At 39.8% G+C, this 22,144-nt stretch overlaps 1 protein-coding gene across 1 annotated transcript in view; it reads right to left on the reverse strand.

The window, feature by feature from the left end:
- Positions 1–6,620: 6,620 nt before the first annotated feature.
- LOC306851825 (TRPM8 channel-associated factor homolog) overlaps positions 6,621–22,144 on the reverse strand; it is a 37,206-nt gene continuing 21,682 nt past the window's right edge. Inside the window, exons 2-8 of the mRNA XM_079388277.1 lie at positions 13,312–14,060; positions 12,239–13,227; positions 12,050–12,144; positions 11,693–11,906; positions 11,356–11,595; positions 10,881–11,218; positions 6,621–7,846 (exon numbers count right to left, since the gene is read on the reverse strand). Of these exons, the coding sequence (XP_079244403.1) occupies positions 7,604–7,846; positions 10,881–11,218; positions 11,356–11,595; positions 11,693–11,906; positions 12,050–12,144; positions 12,239–13,227; positions 13,312–13,928 (2,736 nt within the window). The 5' untranslated portion in view covers positions 13,929–14,060 and the 3' untranslated portion in view covers positions 6,621–7,603. The remainder of the gene's footprint in view (positions 7,847–10,880; positions 11,219–11,355; positions 11,596–11,692; positions 11,907–12,049; positions 12,145–12,238; positions 13,228–13,311; positions 14,061–22,144) is intronic.

Consider the following 22,144-nt stretch of genomic DNA (forward strand, 5'->3'; position numbering starts at 1 on the left):
GAGCCAGACCCCGGGGGACGACCTCTCCGCCTCCGGTCTTTGAGATCTCCACCTGGAACCGCTTCGCTCCCCTCCGCGAGACGGAACGCGACGCTCCTCATCGGAGACTCCATTGTCCGGCATGTCCGTGCTACGTTAGCTGAAGGTAAAGTGCACGCTTCTAACACTCCCACCACCTCTACTCCGTGTGTTTCTCTGCACAGACCCTGTGCACCCAGAACGCGATCTTCCCAGATGTCCTTCATCTCCATCCGGAACCGCTTCGCTCCCCTCCGTGAGACGGAACGCGATGCTGTGATCGTCGGAGGCTCCATCGTCCGGCACGTCCGTGCTACGTTAGCTGAAGGTAAAGTGCACACTCACTGTTTCCCCGGTGCTCGTGTTCTCGATGTTTCTGTGCAGATACCCGCGATCCTGAAGGGCGACGAGAGCATCGGTGCTGTCGTGCTGCACGCGGGGGTTAACGACATCAAGCTGCGGCAGACGGAGACACTGAAGAGGGACTACAGGAGCCTGATCGAGACGGTACGCAGCACATCACCCGCGGCGACAATCATCTTGTCAGGACCGCTTCCCATGTATCGACGAGGAAACGAAAGGTTCAGTAGACTGTTTGCTTTGAACGAATGGTTATTGTCATGGTGTAAAGAACAGAAGCTGCTCTTTGTTAATAATTGGAATCTTTTCTGGGAGCGTCCTAGGCTTTTCCGTGCTGATGGCCTGCACCCCAGCAGAGTCGGAGAGGAACTCCTGTCGGACAACATCTCCAGGACGCTACTCTCCATCTGACTAGTAAGCCAACTCTCAAATAACTGCTATGATGACTTTTGTTCTACCCACTTAAAAGATAGAAGTACTTGCGTTGTCCAATCTATACAGACTGTGTCTGTTCCCCGAATAGCGAGGTCAAAATATAAATTTAATGCAGGATCTAGAAAAAATCTGATCGTAATTAAACCAGAAAAACGCAAAATAAATGAACAAAAACAATTTTTAAAGCTTGGGCTCCTAAACATTAGATCACTCGCATCCAAAGCAGTTATTGTAAATGAAATGATCATAGATAATAATTTTGATGTACTCTGCCTGACTGAAACCTGGCTGAAACCAAATGAATATTTTGGTCTAAATGAGTCTACTCCACCAAGCTACTGTTATAAACATGAGCCCCGTCAGACTGGTCGTGGCGGCGGTGTGGCAACAATATATAGTGATATTCTCAATGTTACTCAGAAAACAGGATACAGGAGGTTTAACTCATTCGAAATACTTCTGCTTAATGTTACACTGTTAGATATGCAAAAGAAATCTCTTCTGTCTCTTGCTCTGGACTGTGTATAGACCGCCAGGGCCATATACAGATTTCCTAGAAGAATTTGCAGATTTCCTCTCAGATCTATTAGTTAATGTTGATAAACTGCTAATTGTCGGAGATTTTAACATTCACATTGATAATACAAATGATGTGTTAGGACTTGCGTTTACTGACCTAATAAACTCTTTTGGAGTCAAGCAAAACGTCACTGGGCCCACTCATCGTTTTAATCATACGCTAGATTTAATTATATCGCATGGAATTGATCTAACTGATATAGATATTGTACCTCAAAGTGATGATGTTACTGATCATTTCCTTGTATCGTGCATGCTGCGTATTACTGATATTAATTATATGGCTCCGCATTATCGTCCGGGCAGAACTATTGTTCCAGCCACCAAAGACAGATTCACAAATTACCTGCCTGATTTATCTCTGTGTACTGCTCTGTGTACCCATAAATACACATGAACTAGACGAAATGACTAGGCACTATCTTCTCTAATACATTAGAAGCTGTTGCCCCCCTCAAATTGAAAAAGGTTAGAGAAAAACGTACTGCGCCATGGTACAACAGTTATACCCATTCTCTCAAGAAAAAAACTTGTATTCTTGAGCGCAAATGGAGAAAAACTAACTTAGAAGTTTTTAGAATTGCGTGGAAAAACAGTATGTCCAGCTTAGGGATGGCTCGATACCATAATTTTGGCTTCGGTACGATACCAGAATGTAGTACCTCGGTATCGATACTAAATCGATACCATAGGTGACAAATAACCAGCCTCAAAAGATGAGTGAATTTAAAAAAAAAATATTATTAATATTAATAATAATAAAAACAGATTAATATATTAATACCTTTGTATCAAACTGTAACAAAAAACCTAATGTTGGAGAAAAAAAAAATAGGTTAACTGAAGTAATAAGTTGAAAATATATTCAAATCTTATCTTTTCAGTGCAAACACATAGTGCAAACTAAATGTCTCCTAAAAAAAAACTACCGGAAACATAGGTTTCATTTTGAAGAAGTTTGAAGAAAAAGAAATAGCACTGAAGTTGCGCAATTGATGCAACAAATGTTGCTTTATTGTAAAGTGCTATTCTAACAGTCAAAGTAATATTCAAAATCTTGTTATTAGTAAATGTTATTATTTCTCTCTCTCAGATTGTTTTCAGATTTCAGACTCAACCAAAGAAAAAGCATTAAATATAAATCTCACTCTCTCACTTGCTTCATATTAGCGATAAGCAGCGCGTCAGAAACATTCCCTAAATATCATTGATACTAAAATTAATATAGCAAAACTCTTGCTCAATTCATATCCAATTAAAATTTGATTGTATGAAATGCAAGTGCATGTATTACGTGACCAAAACTTCATTGATTCTAGCGTGTCTCACATGCACATTTGCGCTTACTGTATTACATCTGAATGTGCGTTTTTTATCCAAAGTAATGCCATATTTCACTTCTACTGTTCTCTTTATTTATTAATTTTGGGTGTGCTGAGTTTCATCTGTTTGATCCATCGCGTTGTTCTGTTGTCACATTTACCAGTTGCGCAGCAATTTGGGAAGCACTGCCACCTACAGGTGCATTTTGCAATACCGAATTGGGCAAAATTATGATATTGTACCATTTGAAATATAATATATACCGGTATTTTTCCAGTATCGGTATACCACGCATCCGTAGTCCAGCTATAGACAGGCTCTAAAAGCTGCCAGGGTAGAGCATATCCACAAACTCATAGATAATCACCAAAATAATCCAAGGTTCTTATTTAGCACAGTGGCTAGATTAACAAATAAACAGACACCGCCCGATCTAAATATTCCCTCACAGTTTAATAGTAATGACTTTATGAATTTCTTTACTGATAAAATAGATAACATCAGAAATACAATAACAAATGTAGATTCTACTGCGTCTAGTATTTCAGCTTCATTCATCGCACCCAAAGAAAAACTGCAGTGCTTTACAACTATAGGACAGGAAGAGCTAAACAAACTTATCAGTGCGTCTAAATCAACAACGTGTTTATTAGATCCTGTACCCACTAAACTACTGAAAGAGTTGTTACCTGTAGCAGAAAAACCGCTTCTCAATATTATTAACTCATCGTTATCTTTAGGTCACGTCCCAAAACCATTCAAGGTGGCGGTTATTAAGCCTCTTATTAAGAAACCACAACTAGATTCTAATGAACTGGCAAATTACAGAACCATTTCAAATCTTCCGTTTATGTCTACAATTTTAGAAAAAGTTGTGTCTGCTAAATTGTGCTCCTTTTTGCAAAAAAAAGATCTCTATGAAGAATTTCAGTCAGGTTTCAGGCCCAATCATAGTACAGAAACTGCACTTGTTAAAATTACAAATGACTTACTACTTGCTTCAGATCAAGGCTGCATTTCATTGCTAGTATTACTTGATCTTAGTGCTGCGTTTGACACTATAGACCATGATATACTATAGATAGATCGATTACAAAACTATATTGGTATCCAAGGACAGGTTTTAAGATGGTTTAGATCCTACCTGTCCGATCGCTACCACTTAGTTCATTTAAATGGGGAGTCATCTGAATTATCACCAGTAAAGTATGGAGTACCACAAGGATCTGTCCTAGGTCCTCTGCTATTTTCAATATACATGTTGCCCCTTGGTAATATTATTGGAAAATACGGGATTAGTTTTCATTGTTATGCTGATGATACTCAATTATATATCTCAACAAGACCAGATGAGACTTCTCAACTATCTAAGCTAATAGATTGTGTAAAAAATGTAAAAGATTGGATGACCAATAATTTCCTCCTATTAAATTCAGATAAGACAGAGATATTACTTATTGGACCAAAAAACAGTACACAGAATCTCGTGGATTATAACTTGCAACTAGACGGATGTACTGTTACGTCCTCTAAAGTCAAAAATCTGGGTGTTATATTAGACAGCAACTTGTCCTTTGAAAATCATATTTCCCACGTTACAAAAACAGCATTCTTCCATCTCAGGAACATTGCCAAGCTTCGAAACATGCTACCTGTTTCTGATGCAGAAAAGCTAGTTCATGCATTCATGACCTCTAGACTGGACTATTGTAATGCACTGCTAGGTGGTTGTCCTACATCTTCCATAAACAAGCTACAGATAGTCCAAAATTCAGCGGCTAGAGTTCTTACCAGATCAAGAAAATATGATCATATTACTCCAATTTTACAGTCTCTGCACTGGCTACCTATTAAGTTCCGAATCATTTACAAAATATTATTACTTGCCTATAAGGCCCTAAATGGTTTAGCCCCCCCTCGTACATAACTTGTCTTCTACCACGCTACAATCCAACCCGCTCCCTAAGGTCGCAAAACTCTGGACTTTTGGTAGGACCTAGGATAGCAAAGTCCACTAAAGGAGGTAGAGCTTTTTCACATTTGGCTCCCAAACTCTGGAATAGCCTTCCTGATAACACAGTCTCTCTGTTTACATCTAGATTAAAGACGCATCTCTTTAGCCAAGCATTCACATAATGCATTTTATAATCTTGTACTGCAGTTATATTTGATCAAATGTACATTATTATTATTCTTTAGGTTGGGTTGAACAAATAATTTTATCTTAAATGGAACAGCAGCTACGCTAATCATGTCTCTGTTTGTTTCTCCGTTTCTGCCACGGGATTAACATCCCGTGGTAGCTAGTAATTACAGAAACTTCAGTCTGGATCCAACCATTAAATGATCTGAGATGACCGAACACCTGAGGAAAGATAATGCCAACCCCTCAGAGGACCTCAGAGGATGCCAATGCTCAGACAACATACAGAATTACCAAATTTTGACATAGTCCGTGTCCGGATCAGATGGTGGATCGGTGCCGGGAGATGATGTATGATCGTAGGCGGAGGCCAGACACCTGGATGAGTGCCAGAGACAGATCCCCATTGAGGACCCTGTCACTTAGACAGCCATTGGGAAAGACCACTGGAACCAGCTGAGCCCTTACAATCTGATTTTGCTGCAGTTTGGAATTGAACTGCTGGTTTGTTTGGCCAGAGGAGAACTGGCCCCCCGACTGAGCCTGGTTTCTCCCAAGGTTTTTTTCTCCATTCTGTCACCGATGGAGTTTTGGTTCCTTGCCGCTGTCGCCTCTGGCTTGCTTAGTTGGGGACACTTTATTTCCAGCGATATCGTCGACCTGATTGCAAAGACACTATTTAAACTTATTGACACACGATTTTCCTTTTTTGATATTGTGCAGTTGCTTTGACACAATTTACATTGTAAAAAGCGCTATATAAATAAATGTGACTTGACTTGACCAATTTGTTGTCAGAGGCTATTTACATAAACTCCGCCCACCAGTGCCTGGCTGCGATAAACAGCACTGTGCAGTAAGCAAGTGACACGAGATGTGTGCTGTTGATGCGAGCGAGCCTACATTTTGACAAACTCGTGCAGCTCCTTTTCCCAGCACATACCAGATCAGAAAGGCATTTATTTTCAATAAAAAATTAAGGAAACATTTGAAAAGTGGAGATTAAACGCCTCATTAAAAATACAGTGTGCTTAGCTGTAGGTAGGTTTTTGCCCAATAAAGTGGCGTTCATCAAATAAAATGTATGATAATTTACACTCAATATGTTATTGCATACTGTTTTATAATGTACTACAGTATTGAAGTATAAATATCTGCCACCTAACTACTATTTACATGCCTGTTGCTAAAGAAAATGCTGCTATTTTAGTGTAAACAGAATTTATCATTATTTGCACTTAGTGTAATTAGAATATATTACTTTTTCCAATTAGTGTAACTGCCAAAAATATCATTGTTCAGTTAAAGACAGCTCATTAAGTTCTGTCCAATAACCTCTGTAAAGTTATTCAATTATGAAATGAGTTCAATTGGGCAATATAGCATTGTTTACTAATATGAAGCCTTATTAACAAGCCTTTGTAAAAAGAATAGTTAGCACATTTGTTTGTAAGGTAACAACCTTGACAGCTGTGTTGAATTAATGTTTGTGTTTGTCATGTGACAATTAAGCATACTACTCTGAAACATTTGTTGCTTATTGTATACTGTTTCACACACTATGCTTTAAAAAATAGTAGGCAGTATGCACTGTGTACTGGACAGTAAGCAGTAAGCAAGTATGCCATTTCGAACACAGCCATGGACACTCATATCTCAGTGTGCAATGATCTGTTTGACTTGAAATTATAGGAGGTATATAGTAACAAACATATCAATTGGTTAAGACATCAAGTAGGATAATAAATAATTTTTTCTTTTTATAATCTGATCTAAAAAATGGAAGTGTGTTTAATGGGTATGTGAGCTTAATAGGTACGTCTACCCTACATGTCCCCATTGTCTGACGGGGACATGTAATATATTATATTATTCCATAATATATTTCAAAATGCCACCTTTACCCTGACCAATGTGGTGCCTCAAAAGCCAACGCTGAATCAGAATGCTTGGAACAAACACAAGTCTAAACTGACCAGCTTGTTCAATGCCAACTGTCATCAGGCTTATGTGCTGGTTGGAGCCATTCCTTCCTCTAACAACTGGATCATTAAGAACAATATCAAAAGGGTCAAGAGTACATCTGGAATGCTTACTGCTGCGTCAATCAAAACGGCCACCTCATCCTAAGCGGTGCTGCAACTACCCTAAACACTGAGCTGAATGTTGTTGTAGAACGCAACTTAGATGAGATGGTCGACTTCATTCAGCAATTCTCTGATGCATCGGTGAATGAGCTGTTCAGTGGCCTATGCAAATATTAGGCTAACACATTCATATGAATTTATTAAATGTCTTGAGCATTACCAAAAGGGCTTAATTCTGTATTTTCAAATCACATCAACATTATGCACCATTCAGAGTCTTTTAAAATACTATTTATGATTTATTTTCTTACACCAATACAAAATGTCATACTGTTAATTGCAGTGCATGCCGTTTTTAGTATTTATGAAGAGTATACTGTATGTCATGCATGTAAAATGCATGCGTGTGCTGATTCTATTTAACGTTAACCCACTAGCCTATAGCCACCTTTAGTTAATAGCAAGTGCTCTGAATATTTTATAACTTCACAGTACACTGACATGAATCAATTGCCCATCTATGTACTTATTAAATCAAATAAGAAACATTAATTTGCATGTCATTCCAGGTAAGCATATATCATTTTTTATATTTAATCTTACCCATTAGCTACATTAAAACTGGCACTGTACATTTTAAAAGCTATCTGAGATGTTCCTATGCATACTGGACCATAGGATGGCCACTCCATTCAGGGAGATGAGAGATTTTCTCTTGTGTGCTGGGCTGGATGGGCCAACCCCACACTTTGAAGAAAGGGCAAAGATTCATGTCGACCACCTTGGAGAAGGTCTCAGCATATAGATTCATCTTGCCTGCGTTGTCTTTTGGCACTCCATTCATATCATGGTAGGCAGTGAAAACTTCCTTGAAAGCGTCCCAGCCAAATTTTTCCTGAAGCTGGAAAAAAAAAGAGATGTGATGATGGAAGATGAGAGAAAAATAGGTGTAATAAATATATACTTTTATATTTACGTAATTATATTTGTTATAGTAATTATATAAACAAGCAGAGGTGGAAAGAGTACGAAAATATTTTACTCAAGTAAAAGTACCATTACATTAATGAAATTTACTTAAGTAAAAGTACCAGTCTAAAAATCTACTCAAGTAAAAGTAAAAAGTAGCTCATTTAAAATTTACTCAGAGTCGAAATTACTTACAAAAATGCGGTATCCCATTACCGCAAAAATGAGACAGGCCAAGGGTGTCAAACTTTTTTGACGCAAAACAGTGCTGTGGCTGTATTTGGGATTATTTTTGTTGTTGAAATAGAGCAAAAACAGGCAATTTGGTGTCTAAAACGCAAGTTTCTTAATTAACTTCTTGTTTATTGAACTGTTGTAAAAAATAAAATAAAAAATCTATATGTAATCATGCTGATTTTTAGAGAACAAACGGCACTCTTCCTGTGATATTGATTTACTATATGAAATGATATATATATATATATATATATATACACACACATTTTCTGCCCCTATATCTTCAATTTTGTGATCATTCTAAATGTATTTTAACAGACTCAATCACACAAAGAATGCACTCTAAATGCGTGCGCGCACTAATCTACTAGACTTCACAGCACTCTGTAGTGTTTTGTTTGGTTTTAGCAAAATACTGATAATGTCAAATCACACATCGTTAAAACAACAATTACGATATTATCACAGACGATGCACTACTGTCTTTTTGTTTAATTTGTGCAAAACGTTTTGCTAAACTGCCAAAGCTTCATTTTAACCACCAATGCAACGATGCAAGCATTTCCCTTACCTTACCTCTACATGCTTTAGTTTTTTTTTGTTTATTTTCTTATATAGCACATTTCTACTGCCTTCAGAGCAGCCCAAAGTGCTGTATAATGCATTTCAGGAAAAGCAAACACAACATCTTAAAGAAGAAAACAAACATTATGTCTCTCCTAAATCAGATTCAAACGCCATAAAATAAAAATGCTTCTTCAAAGCCGTTTTAAAAGCGAACACAGAGGGGGCAGTACGAATGGCTAGAGGTAGATTATTCCATAGCCGAGGACCGGTGTCCTGACATTTTATCCTACCCGTCAGATCTTCCTACCGGGCTTACTGCGCATGCGCACATCAATATTTTGTCCTTTTTCTCAAGCTGAACAACAATATTTAATGCATCTGCATTACTGTAAGGGTAGGTTTAGGCTTGGGGTAGGTGTAGACGTTAATAAAATACAATCTAATAGGTAGAAACAATTATTTATTGTTGATTTCCGGTAGCTGTATCCCTTCTAGCCACAACTGCGAATATAACACATAATTAATGTATATGCATTACTGTAAGGGTAGGTTTAGGGTTGTGGTAGGTGTAGACATTAATAAATCATAATTTAACAGGTAGCATTTTTCGTTGTCGAATTGTACTACCTACTGTTTTAATGGGAGGTAGTAAAATCTGACAGGGTAGCACAAATCGACAGAACACCGGCAATCGGAAAGGCCCGATCCCCTTTCCGCTCAAGTCGGGACCGCGGTACCTGGAGTAATTGCTTGTCAGCAGATCTCAAGTTCTTAACAGGTTTATGCAAGGTAACAAGCTCTGACAAATACAAAGGTTCAAGACTGATTAAAATTTTGAAAATGATTACTAAGGCCTTAAAATCGATCCGATATATAAAAGGTAGCCAATGCAAGGATGCTAAAATTGGAGTTATTCTATCCCTCTTTCTCCTACCAGTCAATAATCTGGCAGCAGCATTTTGAACAAGCTGTAATCGATTTAACAATGACTGAGAAATTCCCAAATACACAGCATTACAATAATCCAATCTAGATGATATAAAAGCATGGATGTTTGTCTCCAAATTTCTAGATGAGAGCATAGGTTTAATCTTAGATATTAACCTTAAGTAGTAGAAACTAATTTTCATCGTCAGCATAACAGTGGTATGCAATCTCATGTTTCCTAAAAATACTCCCCAACGGTATCATATATAGAGAAAACGGAATTGGACTTAATGTGGACCCTTGTTGGAGCCCACAAGATGAATGAATACCCATTGTAACAGATACAGACCAATTAGACAGATAAGAAGAAAACCATTGTAAAACAATACCACTAATCCCAACCTTCTGCTGTAAACGATCTAACAAAATTCTATGGTTGATTGTATCAAAGGCAGCAGTTAAATCGAGCAAAATTAAAATAGCAGAATTACCAGAATCCAAAGTGAGCAAGAGGTTGCGAAGGGTTGATGTCGAGATTTTATAAGATGCTAGTTTGGTCTCCATAAGCAAACACAGCATACACTGCATAATAGAGCATAAACATTGCCAGGGGTTCGCTTCATTTCCTTCGAGTTCAACTTCAGCCGAATACGACGGGGTTTGGTTTTCAGCTGGGTCTGCACCATAAAGCCTGTCTTGTCTGTCTGCATCTTTCTTGTCATCTTAGCGCCAGTTTGTTCTCCTGCCCGTTTACTGCAATAGTTTCTAGGGAGCGATTTTTATTTTTATTTTTTTTTAACTCAGTAATTAATGTGTTTTAAAATGTAGCAAAGTACAATACTTCAAACTAAATATACTTATGTAAAAGTAAAATTGCAGATTTTAAAAATTACTTTAAAAAGTAGAAGTACACAAAAAAGCTAGTCAATTAGAGTAACGCGAGTAAATGTAATTCGTTACTTTCCACCTCTGTAAACAAGTATACTGTTTTTATTTGTTCATACCACATAAGCTTTTTTTATTACAATTTTATATTTTTTTATTTACTTTGGAAAAAAAAGGAAATTATTACTTCCAAGGTTTACGTATAATTTCATTATAGCCTCAAACAATCACAATATTATCAATAAGGATATAACCAAATATGTACATTATCAAACAATACTTTAAATACTTGAAAAACAAGTTTTTAAATGATGAAACAATCTATTAAATTATATGCAGTCTGTTCACACCTGCATGTATGTCTCGAGCGCTGTCCACACACTCCAGCTTTTTAAATCCTTACCGCCACTGCAATACTTCTTGGTACGAGCCTGACGTTTTTGTAGAGTCATGTCTGGATGAGCATTTGACCTATTTATACCCAGCACTTCCTCATGTACGTACACTGACCACAGGTTGCAAGTGCACTCAGTGGTGTGTGGAGGAAACTCCCAAACTCCACGCTGCTGGTTATGACCCAGCTCGTGAATGCATCCCCAAATCCCACTTTTATAGGCTTCCTTTACATTTAATAGATCTGGGACAGAGGTGGAGTGCATCATGATGGGATATCCAGCATGCATTAAACCTGCAAGGTTAAAAGGGGTAACGGTGTTATCACCAGGACAGTATGAGTGTAATTAATTTAACAGCATGATTCTGTTGTAATACTGATGCTTCTTTATTCTAAGAAAGATACTGAGAGTATTTAATAGTACCACCAACCGAAAGAGATCTGAACATCTGCAACAAACCGCTCTTTGCGGGGGAACTTGGCAGGCTTTGCTGCCAGGTCAGCTATGCTTCTCATTATGGTGTCCCACAGTTTAGCCACCTCGTCAGGGTGGTCCAGATTCCTTATATATTCTGATTCTAGTGTCAGGATGATGTTCTCAAACTCAAGCTCTGCCCAGGGGGCGGGTGCCTGACGAATCCTGTTTACCCAGTCATCTACACTGGTCACTCCTAAGGGACGAAACAAGTTAGTGTTGAAAAGTTTTATCATAAAACTTTAAATGTTCTGACTAGAAACCTCACTGTGATGCTCATTCAAAATTCTTACCAGACTTGAAGTATGGAGCCTGTACTGAGACCTGCACGACAATTTCCACTTCATCCACTTTGCTTTGAGGAGGTGCTATTAAGTAGATGAGCCCTCCCCATAGATTGCAGACTTGGACCATCTCTGTGTCCAAAGGGAATCGCTCATGGACCACAGGAGCTCGTTTCAGAACATTTCCTCCAACAATATTATCTGTTTGGCAACCAAGCTGCACCTGCATAAAGTGTTATTCCCTCATGTTAATAACATGCTCTCAAAATGAGCAAAATGAGCAAAACAATTGTACCTATCATGACAGGTATACTATATGCTGCAACAATTTCTTGATTGGATACATGTATAGACTTGATTCATCACCTGCCAATTTTTCCCAACGATCTCTGGAGGTACTGCTATGAACGTCTTCATACCAGGAGAAAGATATAACCCTGTACTTATCCATTCTTCAGAATCTGAAACAAGTAATTGCATTCTTATTTTATAGTGTTATAGTAAGTATTTTGAAACTTAAACAATAAATAATATTTGGTGGGAAAACTTTCGTACCTCCAGTGTTGGCACTGATCTGAACTGTTGCATTAGACACAGTTGGGAAGTTAGGTCTGTCCTTAATGATGTATGGAAAAAGGGCGTCAGGATCGGGTGACACCTTGTATACTTCAGACCCAACGTGGAGCATCAGCTGGTCTTTGGCACTTTCAACAGGGCAGTTACTACACACTTGTGGAACACCCACTTTCATCACTATGTCACTAATAATTGCTACCATTGAGGTATAGGCGGCACTGTCATGGGATCGCATGTGAAGGTAACTGGCACAGTCATTGCCCAGCCGTTTCAAGCAACTCTGTTCTTGATTATTCAATTCTTGCCCCAGGTTTACATGTTCAGCAAACCGATGCAGCATACTACGAAAGTGGTACCCCTCTTTACAATAATGCTCAATGTCTAGGGCTTTGTATAACCCTCTATCCAAGGTGCTGCCCAAGAGACTCAATCCCATCTTATTAAGAATGCGATTTCCTGGATAATCAGTCATCACATTGGAGCCATAGTGGGTCTCGGCCCAATACCAGGCATGACCCCCAATCATAAGACCTCCGCCTTCAGCAACAAATTCTTGGATCTCTGCACACTGGGCATCACTGTATGTATTGCAAACGTAGATGCTTAGATCTTCTCTGAAACCAGTCAACTTGCAATCTAAAGATTTGCTCAATACTGTGTGGGCTGCCTTTAGGCTGGGTAGGATCCCAATAACACCCTTGCGGTCCTGGTCAAGCCACTTGATAGCATTGATCAGGAAAGTGGACAGAGAGTCCCGGCCCATGAAGTCTCCATGTGATAACAGGATTACTCGACCTTGCCCATAATAGGCACCAGCAATGAATGCTTTTTCAGCTGGAGTGACTGCAATGGGAAATGCTAATGGTCCGTGCACCATCACCTCAGATGCCATTGCCTCACCTTGGATGTCAAACTCAGACACACCTTTTAGCAAGAACTGTAGGTCATCTTTAAAGTCCTTGCCTATACTGAAAAGTAAAAATTCAAAACAATTGGTCAAATGTATGTTTCTGAAAGAATGGGTAAAAAGTAAGAATGTCTGCTGAACTTACGATACAGCAAGCCAACTAGAAGGGATGTTTCTTGGAACAGGAAAGGTGCCAACTTCTCCTTGGTGTTCCGAGAAGTAAATTCCTGCAACACTGCACACCTTGTTTCCTGGGAAGTTCCTTATGGTGTTTTCTTGCGGGTGGGCTGCAGCCCAACTCCAGGCCTGGCCAGCAATGATTAAGCCACCCCCAGCTTTGATGAAAGCGATCAGATCCTTTGCACAGTTCTCAACACTGTAAGCATCTGTGATATATATAGCTAATCCTTTCCGAAAGTCTCCTAGCTCTGTCTTGATAGGGCGGTAGCTCAAGTTTTCAGCAACTGAACGTAAACTCTTCTGAATCCCTATACTGCCAGCATCACCAGTACATGGCATGAGCCACATAAGAGCATTCTCTATCAGGCCAGGGAAGCATGTTAGGTATTGCTCATGTCCCAACACCACCACACGTCCCTGACCATAATGAGATGCAGCCATCAGCACCTGACCTCTTGGATTCATGGCAAGTGGAAAGGCATGTTCACCTATTAGTACAAGATCACTGGGCACTACTTTCCCTTCAAAATCAAGCTCTTGCAGCCCATACACGATAGTGGAGTAGTCCTGTTCACGTGCCATGGTGGATTACCTCTGTTTAGCAAGTCAATTCAAAACAATCACTCTCAATGTACAGCCAGTTTTACAGGCAAAAGCACTGGGTTTGTTCAACCAGAGATTGTGAAGTAAATTGATTCCGACTGGTTTTTAGTCCTGCACAAATACCGAAACAGAGAGAGAAAAAAAAAAGTTGCATAAATTTATAAACGTAATTTTGCAACTGTAACTCTTTACAGTTACAAAATTAAGTTTATAAATGAACATTCAGTAGCTGAACATGTGTTACATTACATGAATTACATTTCTTAACATGTGATACAAAAATCTGAAATGATTCACATCACAATTTCAACCTTATCCTTTCCCATTTATGACTACATATGTAAAAATTGCAAATTCATATCTCACAATTGAAACTTGATGTCTCCTAATTTATTCTAAATGGAACATTCATTTCATACTCACCTTCATCTGGAGATATAAAACCATTCAGATGACTTTCTCGCTTAGCTATGTGTAACTATTGTGAGAATGTGTTTGTGGCTATAACTATAGCTCCCCTATTAGTAGCTCACCCACTGAGCACGCCCATAAATACACCTTTTTCATTTTGTTTGTTCACTCAGAAACCACCATCGACCACTCCCTCTACAGTATTTGACATTTTTCAAAGCTGTTTAGATCTCTTTTTAGTACAGATTATTTGAGGTAAACATGCTTGACTACGTGTGAATATCCAGTGATAGTTATCCATATACAAAAGCAATTTGTGAGATGTAGCTTGGTAGGAAGCCTTGGACACATGATGTGTGGGGAAGAAAAATACTGTGTTTGCTAATTAAGAATTTGTTGCCATGACTGTGTTCTCATTTTATTTATATGGAATGCCTATCCTGCAATTATTAGAAATAAAGAAAAAAAAATGTATAAAGAAATGTAAAAAAGCAAAAATAAATAAATATACAAAGAGAAGTAAAAAAGCTAAATTAAATAAATATTTATAATTTTATTTCCTTATTTATGTATTTATTAATGTTTTTCCATATATATATATATATATATATATATATATATATATATATATACACTCACCTAAAGGATTATTAGGAACACCTGTTCAATTTCTCATTAATGCAATTATCTAATCAACCAATCACATGGCAGTTGCTTCAATGCATTTAGGGGTGTGGTCCTGGTCAAGACAATCTCCTGAACTCCAAACTGAATGTCAGAATGGGAAAGAAAGGTGATTTAAGCAATTTTGAGCGTGGCATGGTTGTTGGTGCCAGGCGGGCCGGTCTGAGTATTTCACAATCTGCTCAGTTACTGGGATTTTCACGCACAACCATTTCTAGGGTTTACAAAGAATGGTGTGAAAAGGGAAAAACATCCAGTATGCGGCAGTCCTGTGGGCGAAAATGCCTTGTTGATGCTAGAGGTCAGAGGAGAATGGGCCGACTGATTCAAGCTGATAGAAGAGCAACTTTGACTGAAATAACCACTCGTTACAACCAAGGTATGCAGCAAAGCATTTGTGAAGCCACAACACGCAGAACCTTGAGGCGGATGGGCTACAACAGCAGAAGACCCCACCGGGTATCACTCATCTCCACTACAAATAGGAAAAAGAGGCTACAATTTGCACGAGCTCACCAAAATTGGACGGTTGAAGACTGGAAAAATGTTGCCTGGTCTGATGAGTCTCGATTTCTGTTGAGACATTCAGATGGTAGGGTCAGAATTTGGCGTAAACAGAATGAGAACATGGATCCATCATGCCTTGTTACCACTGTGCAGGCTGGTGGTGGTGGTGTAATGGTGTGGGGGATGTTTTCTTGGCACACTTTAGGCCCCTTAGTGCCAATTGGGCATCGTTTAAATGCCACGGCCTACCTGAGCATTGCTTCTGACCATGTCCATCCCTTTACGACCACCATGTACCCATCCTCTGATGGCTACTTCCAGCAGGATAATGCACCATGTCACAAAGCTCGAATCATTTCAAATTGGTTTCTTGAACATGACAATGAGTTCACTGTACTAAAATGGCCCCCACAGTCACCAGATCTCAACCCAATAGAGCATCTTTGGGATGTGGTGGAACGGGAGCTTCGTGCCCTGGATGTGCATCCCACAAATCTCCATTAACTGCAAGATGCTATCCTATCAATATGGGCCAACATTTCTAAAGAATGCTTTCAGCACCTTGTTGAATCAATGCCACGTAGAATTAAGGCAGTTCTGAAGGCGAAAGGGGGTCAAACACAGTATTAGTATGGTGTTCCTAATAATCCTTTAGGTGAGTGTGTGTGTATATATATATATATATATATATATATATATATATATATATATATATATATATATATATATATATACATTTTTTCTTTATACATTTATTTCCACTTTTATGTATTTAAATTTTTTTATTTCTTTATTTCCACATTTATTTATTTCTACATTTTGGTCATATTGCCCATCTAAGTCATTCATCCCACACTATCAACAGGCGCGTATGTAGGCTACACATCTTGTACTTCGTTTGGGCACCACAAGGTGTCACTGTGGCCTCGAAGCTTACCCCTCGACTACCCCTTGACTTTATTTCTTTCTACCAGAGTAGAAATAAATAAATGTGAAAATAAATAAAAGTGGAAATAAATGTATGAATAAAAAATTAAAATAAATAAATGTGGAAAAATGAAAAAATATATAAATATGGAAATAAAATAAGTAATTATTTATTTTTGCTTCGTTAATTTTCTTTGTACATTTCTTTATTTATTTCTAATTCTGGTAGGATTGGCATTTCATATATTTAAAGCCTGGAATACAATGCATAACTTTTGCCCTGATTTACAGTTTAGAGGAGTCAATGCCAGCTCTCAATAGTGGGAACCAGTCAGCAGTAATCATTGTTTGTGTAGTTATAGTATTATTTCACAGATAACTGCATATTGTGTGATAGACAAAGATTCTTTTAGCTTTAAACTATGAATCTGTCCAATCAGAGGAATTAATTAGTACAAAATGGCCATGATTTAACTAAAACAATGGAATGAATGAATGAATCGTGGCCATGAAGTTGTGAGAATGTAATCTTGATTCATGGCTAAGATATGGGCCATTCCACCGAATGGGTGCCATTTCTGTCCCCAGGACATTATGGTACAAAATAAAAATTAACTATAAAATACATTTTATTACTAAGCCAAGTGTCCTGCACATTAATCTAACTGCAAATTTAAAATATATAATAAAAAAAAATATTAAAAATTACCTAAAGCACTGAAAATATTACATTTGTACATGTCCCCATTGTCTAACGCTACATTTTAACATTAAACATAATGTTAAAAATCCTTCAGAAATAATTTATATTTTTGCATTTTTGTGCACCTCCATATCCCGTCTGTGCTGTAAACACATTTTTTTCAAAATAAATATATAATATTTTGAATAAAATACACATTTTAGTCGTGTCCCCAGGTTTTCACTCAGTCCTGTTACCCTAACACATTCCCCCCTCTAAAAAACTGGGAAAATTCCACAAGACACAAGCCTTTTTTTCAACATAGAAATTGTTTAGGGAAAATGCAAAGCTCAACATTTCTATCTGTCTGTCTGTATGTATGTTTTGGCTGGGAAGCGTGCGATCTGTGATCACGTATATTTGCTGAAGCTCGCGAAAGTGCGCTGTTTTTTTAGGTTTCACTTTCAACAGATATAACTGTTTCCAAAATTCCAAAAACAGCACACTTTCGCATGCTTCAGCAAATGTACATGATCACAGTTTGCACGCTTCCTAGCCGAAACAATCCTCCACATGAAACTTAAATAATAACCCATGATAAACGATTTTGGCCATATTGCCGATCTAAGTCTTTCATCCCACACTATCAACAGGCGCGTCATGTAGGCTACACTTCTTGTACTTCGGTTGGGCACCACAAGGTGTCACTGTGGCCTCAAAGCTAACCCCTCGACTACTCTGGCTCGATTGCTATTCCTGAGGTAACACACGCCCTCCTCATTACCCTACGGACAAAGAAATTTAGAAATAAATAAATGTGAAAATAAATAAGAGTGGAAATTAATAAATGTAAATAAAAAATAAATAAAAATAAATGTGGAAAAAAAAAAAAAAAATTAAATAAGGAAACAAAATTAAAAATAATTATTTATATTTGCTTTTTAACTTTTCTGTGTATATTTATTTATATATTTATGCTTTTTTTAAATTTCTTTGTATATTCATTTATTTATTTCTAATTCTGGCAGAATTGGCATTCCATATATTTAAAGCCTGTAATACCAAGCATAACTTTTGCCCTCATTTAAAGTCTAGAGGAGTCAATGCCAGCTCTGGGTACCAGTCAGCAGTAATAATTTTTTGTGTAGTTATAGTATTATTTCACAGAAAACGTCTCTGTTACGTATGTAAACCTTGTTCCCTGAAGGAGGGAACGGAGTCGTACGTCGGAACTGACCGACGAATTGGGAATCACTTTGGGAGACCAATCTACTTCGAGTGTAAGAAAACGAGCCAATGCACATTGGCGATAATTGCAACAGCTGCTCTGCGCTACAGCACGAGTATTTAATGAGCAGCAGGTGTGTCGCATATTTGCTTTTCCGCTGAGGAGCCGAGCTAGTGACTCGGCCGTACAGAGGCGGTACAACAGCTGTGGCGACAGGACATACGTCTCTGTTCCCTCCTTCAGGGAACTAGGGTTGCATACGTAACCGAGACGTTCCCTTTCAGTCGGTCACGTTCGGCGTACGTCGGAACTGACCGACGAATTGGGGATATCTACCAACACGCCACAGTTGCTGGCCCTTCCAGCGCTCTGTTTGAGACTCCTGGACCACCCCCAACTTGTCGGAGCGGGAGTCAGGGCTCTAAGAAGAGAAGGTCAGTCACTGCTTTTCCGTAAGACCCACGCAGTGTGATTATTGGATAACGCTGGGAAAGTGTGCCCTAGAGGGGAAGGGGACGCTATGGAAGCCAAATCCTGCCCGTAGGAAGGTAACTGTGGCGGTTACACATATGGACTAGCCAAGAGGGTAGTACAACATATGGAAGTCTCTGGGGGGGTTCCAGCCTAGTTCTAGGGGGGAATCTCTGTCGTGGGAAAGACATGGGCTAGCCGGACTGAGTAGCCTTCCGTGGAAGAAAATGCATATGGGGTCGCTGCCGGGACCGCACATATGGACACCCAGCCTAACACAGGTTCCACAATACAACGAGTGAAGGCCTGGCGTCAGACGCTCCACCACGTCTGACTGCCGGGGGGGGCGACGGAGGAACTCACAGGGTTAGCCATACCTGGGGAACTCTACTGGAGCAAAAGACACACGTATCCGGCCAGGTTGGCGGGAATGGCGTTGCAAGCCGTCACTTAGAACAGGTCTTTCGCACTGCTGGCCCCTGGGGGTGAGTACACGGGAAGATACCGGCTCTACACAAAGGCTATAGAATCTAGTGAACGTGTTAGGTGTCACCCAGCCCGCAGCTCTACAAATATCTGTCAGCGAGGTGCCTTGAGCCAGCTCCCAGGAGGAAGGAACACCTCTAGTTGAGTGTGCTCGCAACCTGAGTCGGTCAAGGCACGTCTTGGGATTGGTACACCAAGACAATAGCATCCACTATCCAGTGGGCTAACCTCTGCTTGGAGACAGCCTTCCCCTTCTGCTGGCCTCCATAACAGACAAAGAGCTGGTCTGAGGTCCTGAAGCTTTGTGTTCTGTCCATGTACAGCCGCAGAGCGTGCACGGGACAGAGAAAAGCTAGGGCTGGGTCTGCCTCTTCCGAGGGCAGCGCTTGCAGGCTCACTACCTGGTCCCCGAAGGGAGTGGTAGGAACCTTGGACAAATATCCAGGCCAGGGTCTCAGGACAGTAAGACTGTAAACATTTGGGCTTGACATCAAAAGATGAATATGAGATGAGAGATTAACATTTCAGCTTTTATTTACAGGTATTTTCATCTGGATCTGATGCACAACTTAGAAGATAGCACCTTTTGTTTGAACCCACCCATTTTTCAGGTTACCAAAAGTATTGGAACATGTGACTGACAGGTGTGTTTTGTTGCCTTGGTGTGTCCTATTAATTGATTATTCAAACAATAAATAGCACTGAATGTCTGCGCTCAGTTTCAGATCTGTGCAGACTGCATTTATAGTTAGTTAGACGTGTAACCAACATGAAAACCAGAGAGGTGTCTATGGGTGAAAAACGAGCAATTGTGAAGCTGAGAGAGGATTAAAAATCAATCAAACCATTGCACAAACACTGGCAATAGCAAGTACAACCATTTGGAATCTCCTGAGGAAGAAAGAAACCACTGGTGTACTAAGTAACACACCTCAAACGGGTAGATCAAGGAAAACATCTGCAGTTGATGACAGAAACATTGTGACAGCTGTAAAGAAAGACCCTAAAACAACTGTTAAGTGACATCAGCAACAACCTCCAGAGGGCAGGAGTGAAGGTATCACGATCTACTGTTCGCAGAAGACTTCATGAACAAAAGTACAGAGGCTACACCACAAGATGCAAACCACTCATTAGCAAGAAGAATAGGAGATGAGCCTCAAAAATTCTGGGACAAGGTTTTATGGACTGATTTTATGGACCAAAGTGATGGAAAGGCTAAAGTTTGGAGAAAGAAAGGATCTGCTCATGATCCCAAACATACAAGCTCATCTGAAATACGGTGTATACAGGTATACATTATAGTACACATTACACAAGTAATGTAATGGCTTGGGCTTTCATTGCTTCTTCTGGGACAGGCTCATTAATCTTCATTAATGATGTAACACATGATGGCTGCAGCAAAATTAACTCAGAAGTCTACAGAAATATTTTGTCTGACAATTTACAGAAAGATGCACCCAAACTGATTGGGAGATCCTTCATCATGCAGCAAGATAATGACCCAAAACATAGTGCCAAAACAACAAAGGAGTTCATCAGGGGCAAGAAGTGGAAGGTTTTAGACTGGCAAAGTCAATCTCCACACTTAAACCCTGTAGAGAGTATGCATTTTACCTGCTAAAGAAGAGACTGAAGGGAGTAACCCCCAAAACTGAAAGAGGCTGCGGTGAAAGCCTTGAAAAGCATCACAAAAGAAGAATGCAAAAGTTTGGTGATGTCAATGGGTCCAAGCATAGAAAGCATAGAAGCCATCTCTGGGTTGGACTCGGGCAATGCTGCCACACCCGAAGGGGGCAGCGCAGCCGAATCTTCATCCCCGTAGGACATAAGCTCACCCTCCGATGCAACGATCGACATCTGGTCCTCCGGGGGAGCCCCAAAAGTGACGACTGGTACCGCACGAGGCGGATCAGCACGCCCTCTTGGCAACTCCACTGGTTTCAGTGTCATGGAGGAGTGAGGAGCCCGAGGAGGTTGACTCAGCGGGGTATTTCTCACTGTAACCCTCAGGTCACCTAGGTTATTAACCAAAGTAGGTTTCTTCTGAGCTGGCCCAGAAGAAGGACTAGATCGGGGAATATACGAAGGGGCTCCAGTCTCCTCAAGACACTGGAGTCTCGACCTTAACACTGAGATGGTCACGTTCCCGCAGTCAGAACATGTACTATCCATGAGTGCCACCTCAGCGTGTGCAAGGCCCAAACACGTGAGGGGCCTTGACCATCACCGGGGGGAAGGTATAGACCGCATCCAGTAGCACACGGTCTGAATGACAATCTTGAAAAAGACACAGGGTCAAACTGTGTGTGCTCTTTTAGGAATTTGCTCTCCACTGGTGCTGAAACGCACAGGGAAATGGCCACGGCTACACAACAGTACAGTAGTGCAAGTCTGTTGTGAGCACTCATGCTCATTGAAGACACAACTCTCAGCTGTCTAAACAGCGATCTCGTTGAAGGCGCCCTCTCCACAAGCTTTGAAAACAGCTGTTTTTGCTCTCTTGTGAGATCGCAACCAACACTGTCAGCGCCGTCACACCCGCACCAGACACGCAGAGGCTCCTTCCCAAACGAGCAGCTCATCTTCCACCACTTCCGAAGAAGAAAGAAACACACGCACAGGAACAACACGTGTTCGGCTCCGAAGCAAAAAGCAAATATGCAACGCACCTGCTGCTCATTAAATACTCGCGCTGTAGCGCAGAGCAGCTGTTGCAATTAACGCATGCCAATGTACATTGGCTCGTTTTCTTACACTCGAAGTAGATTGGCCTCCAAAAGTTATCCCCAATTC

Source organism: Barbus barbus (assembly GCF_936440315.1).
Source record: "Barbus barbus genome assembly, chromosome: 31".
In the NCBI taxonomy this organism is placed as follows: domain Eukaryota; kingdom Metazoa; phylum Chordata; class Actinopteri; order Cypriniformes; family Cyprinidae; genus Barbus; species Barbus barbus.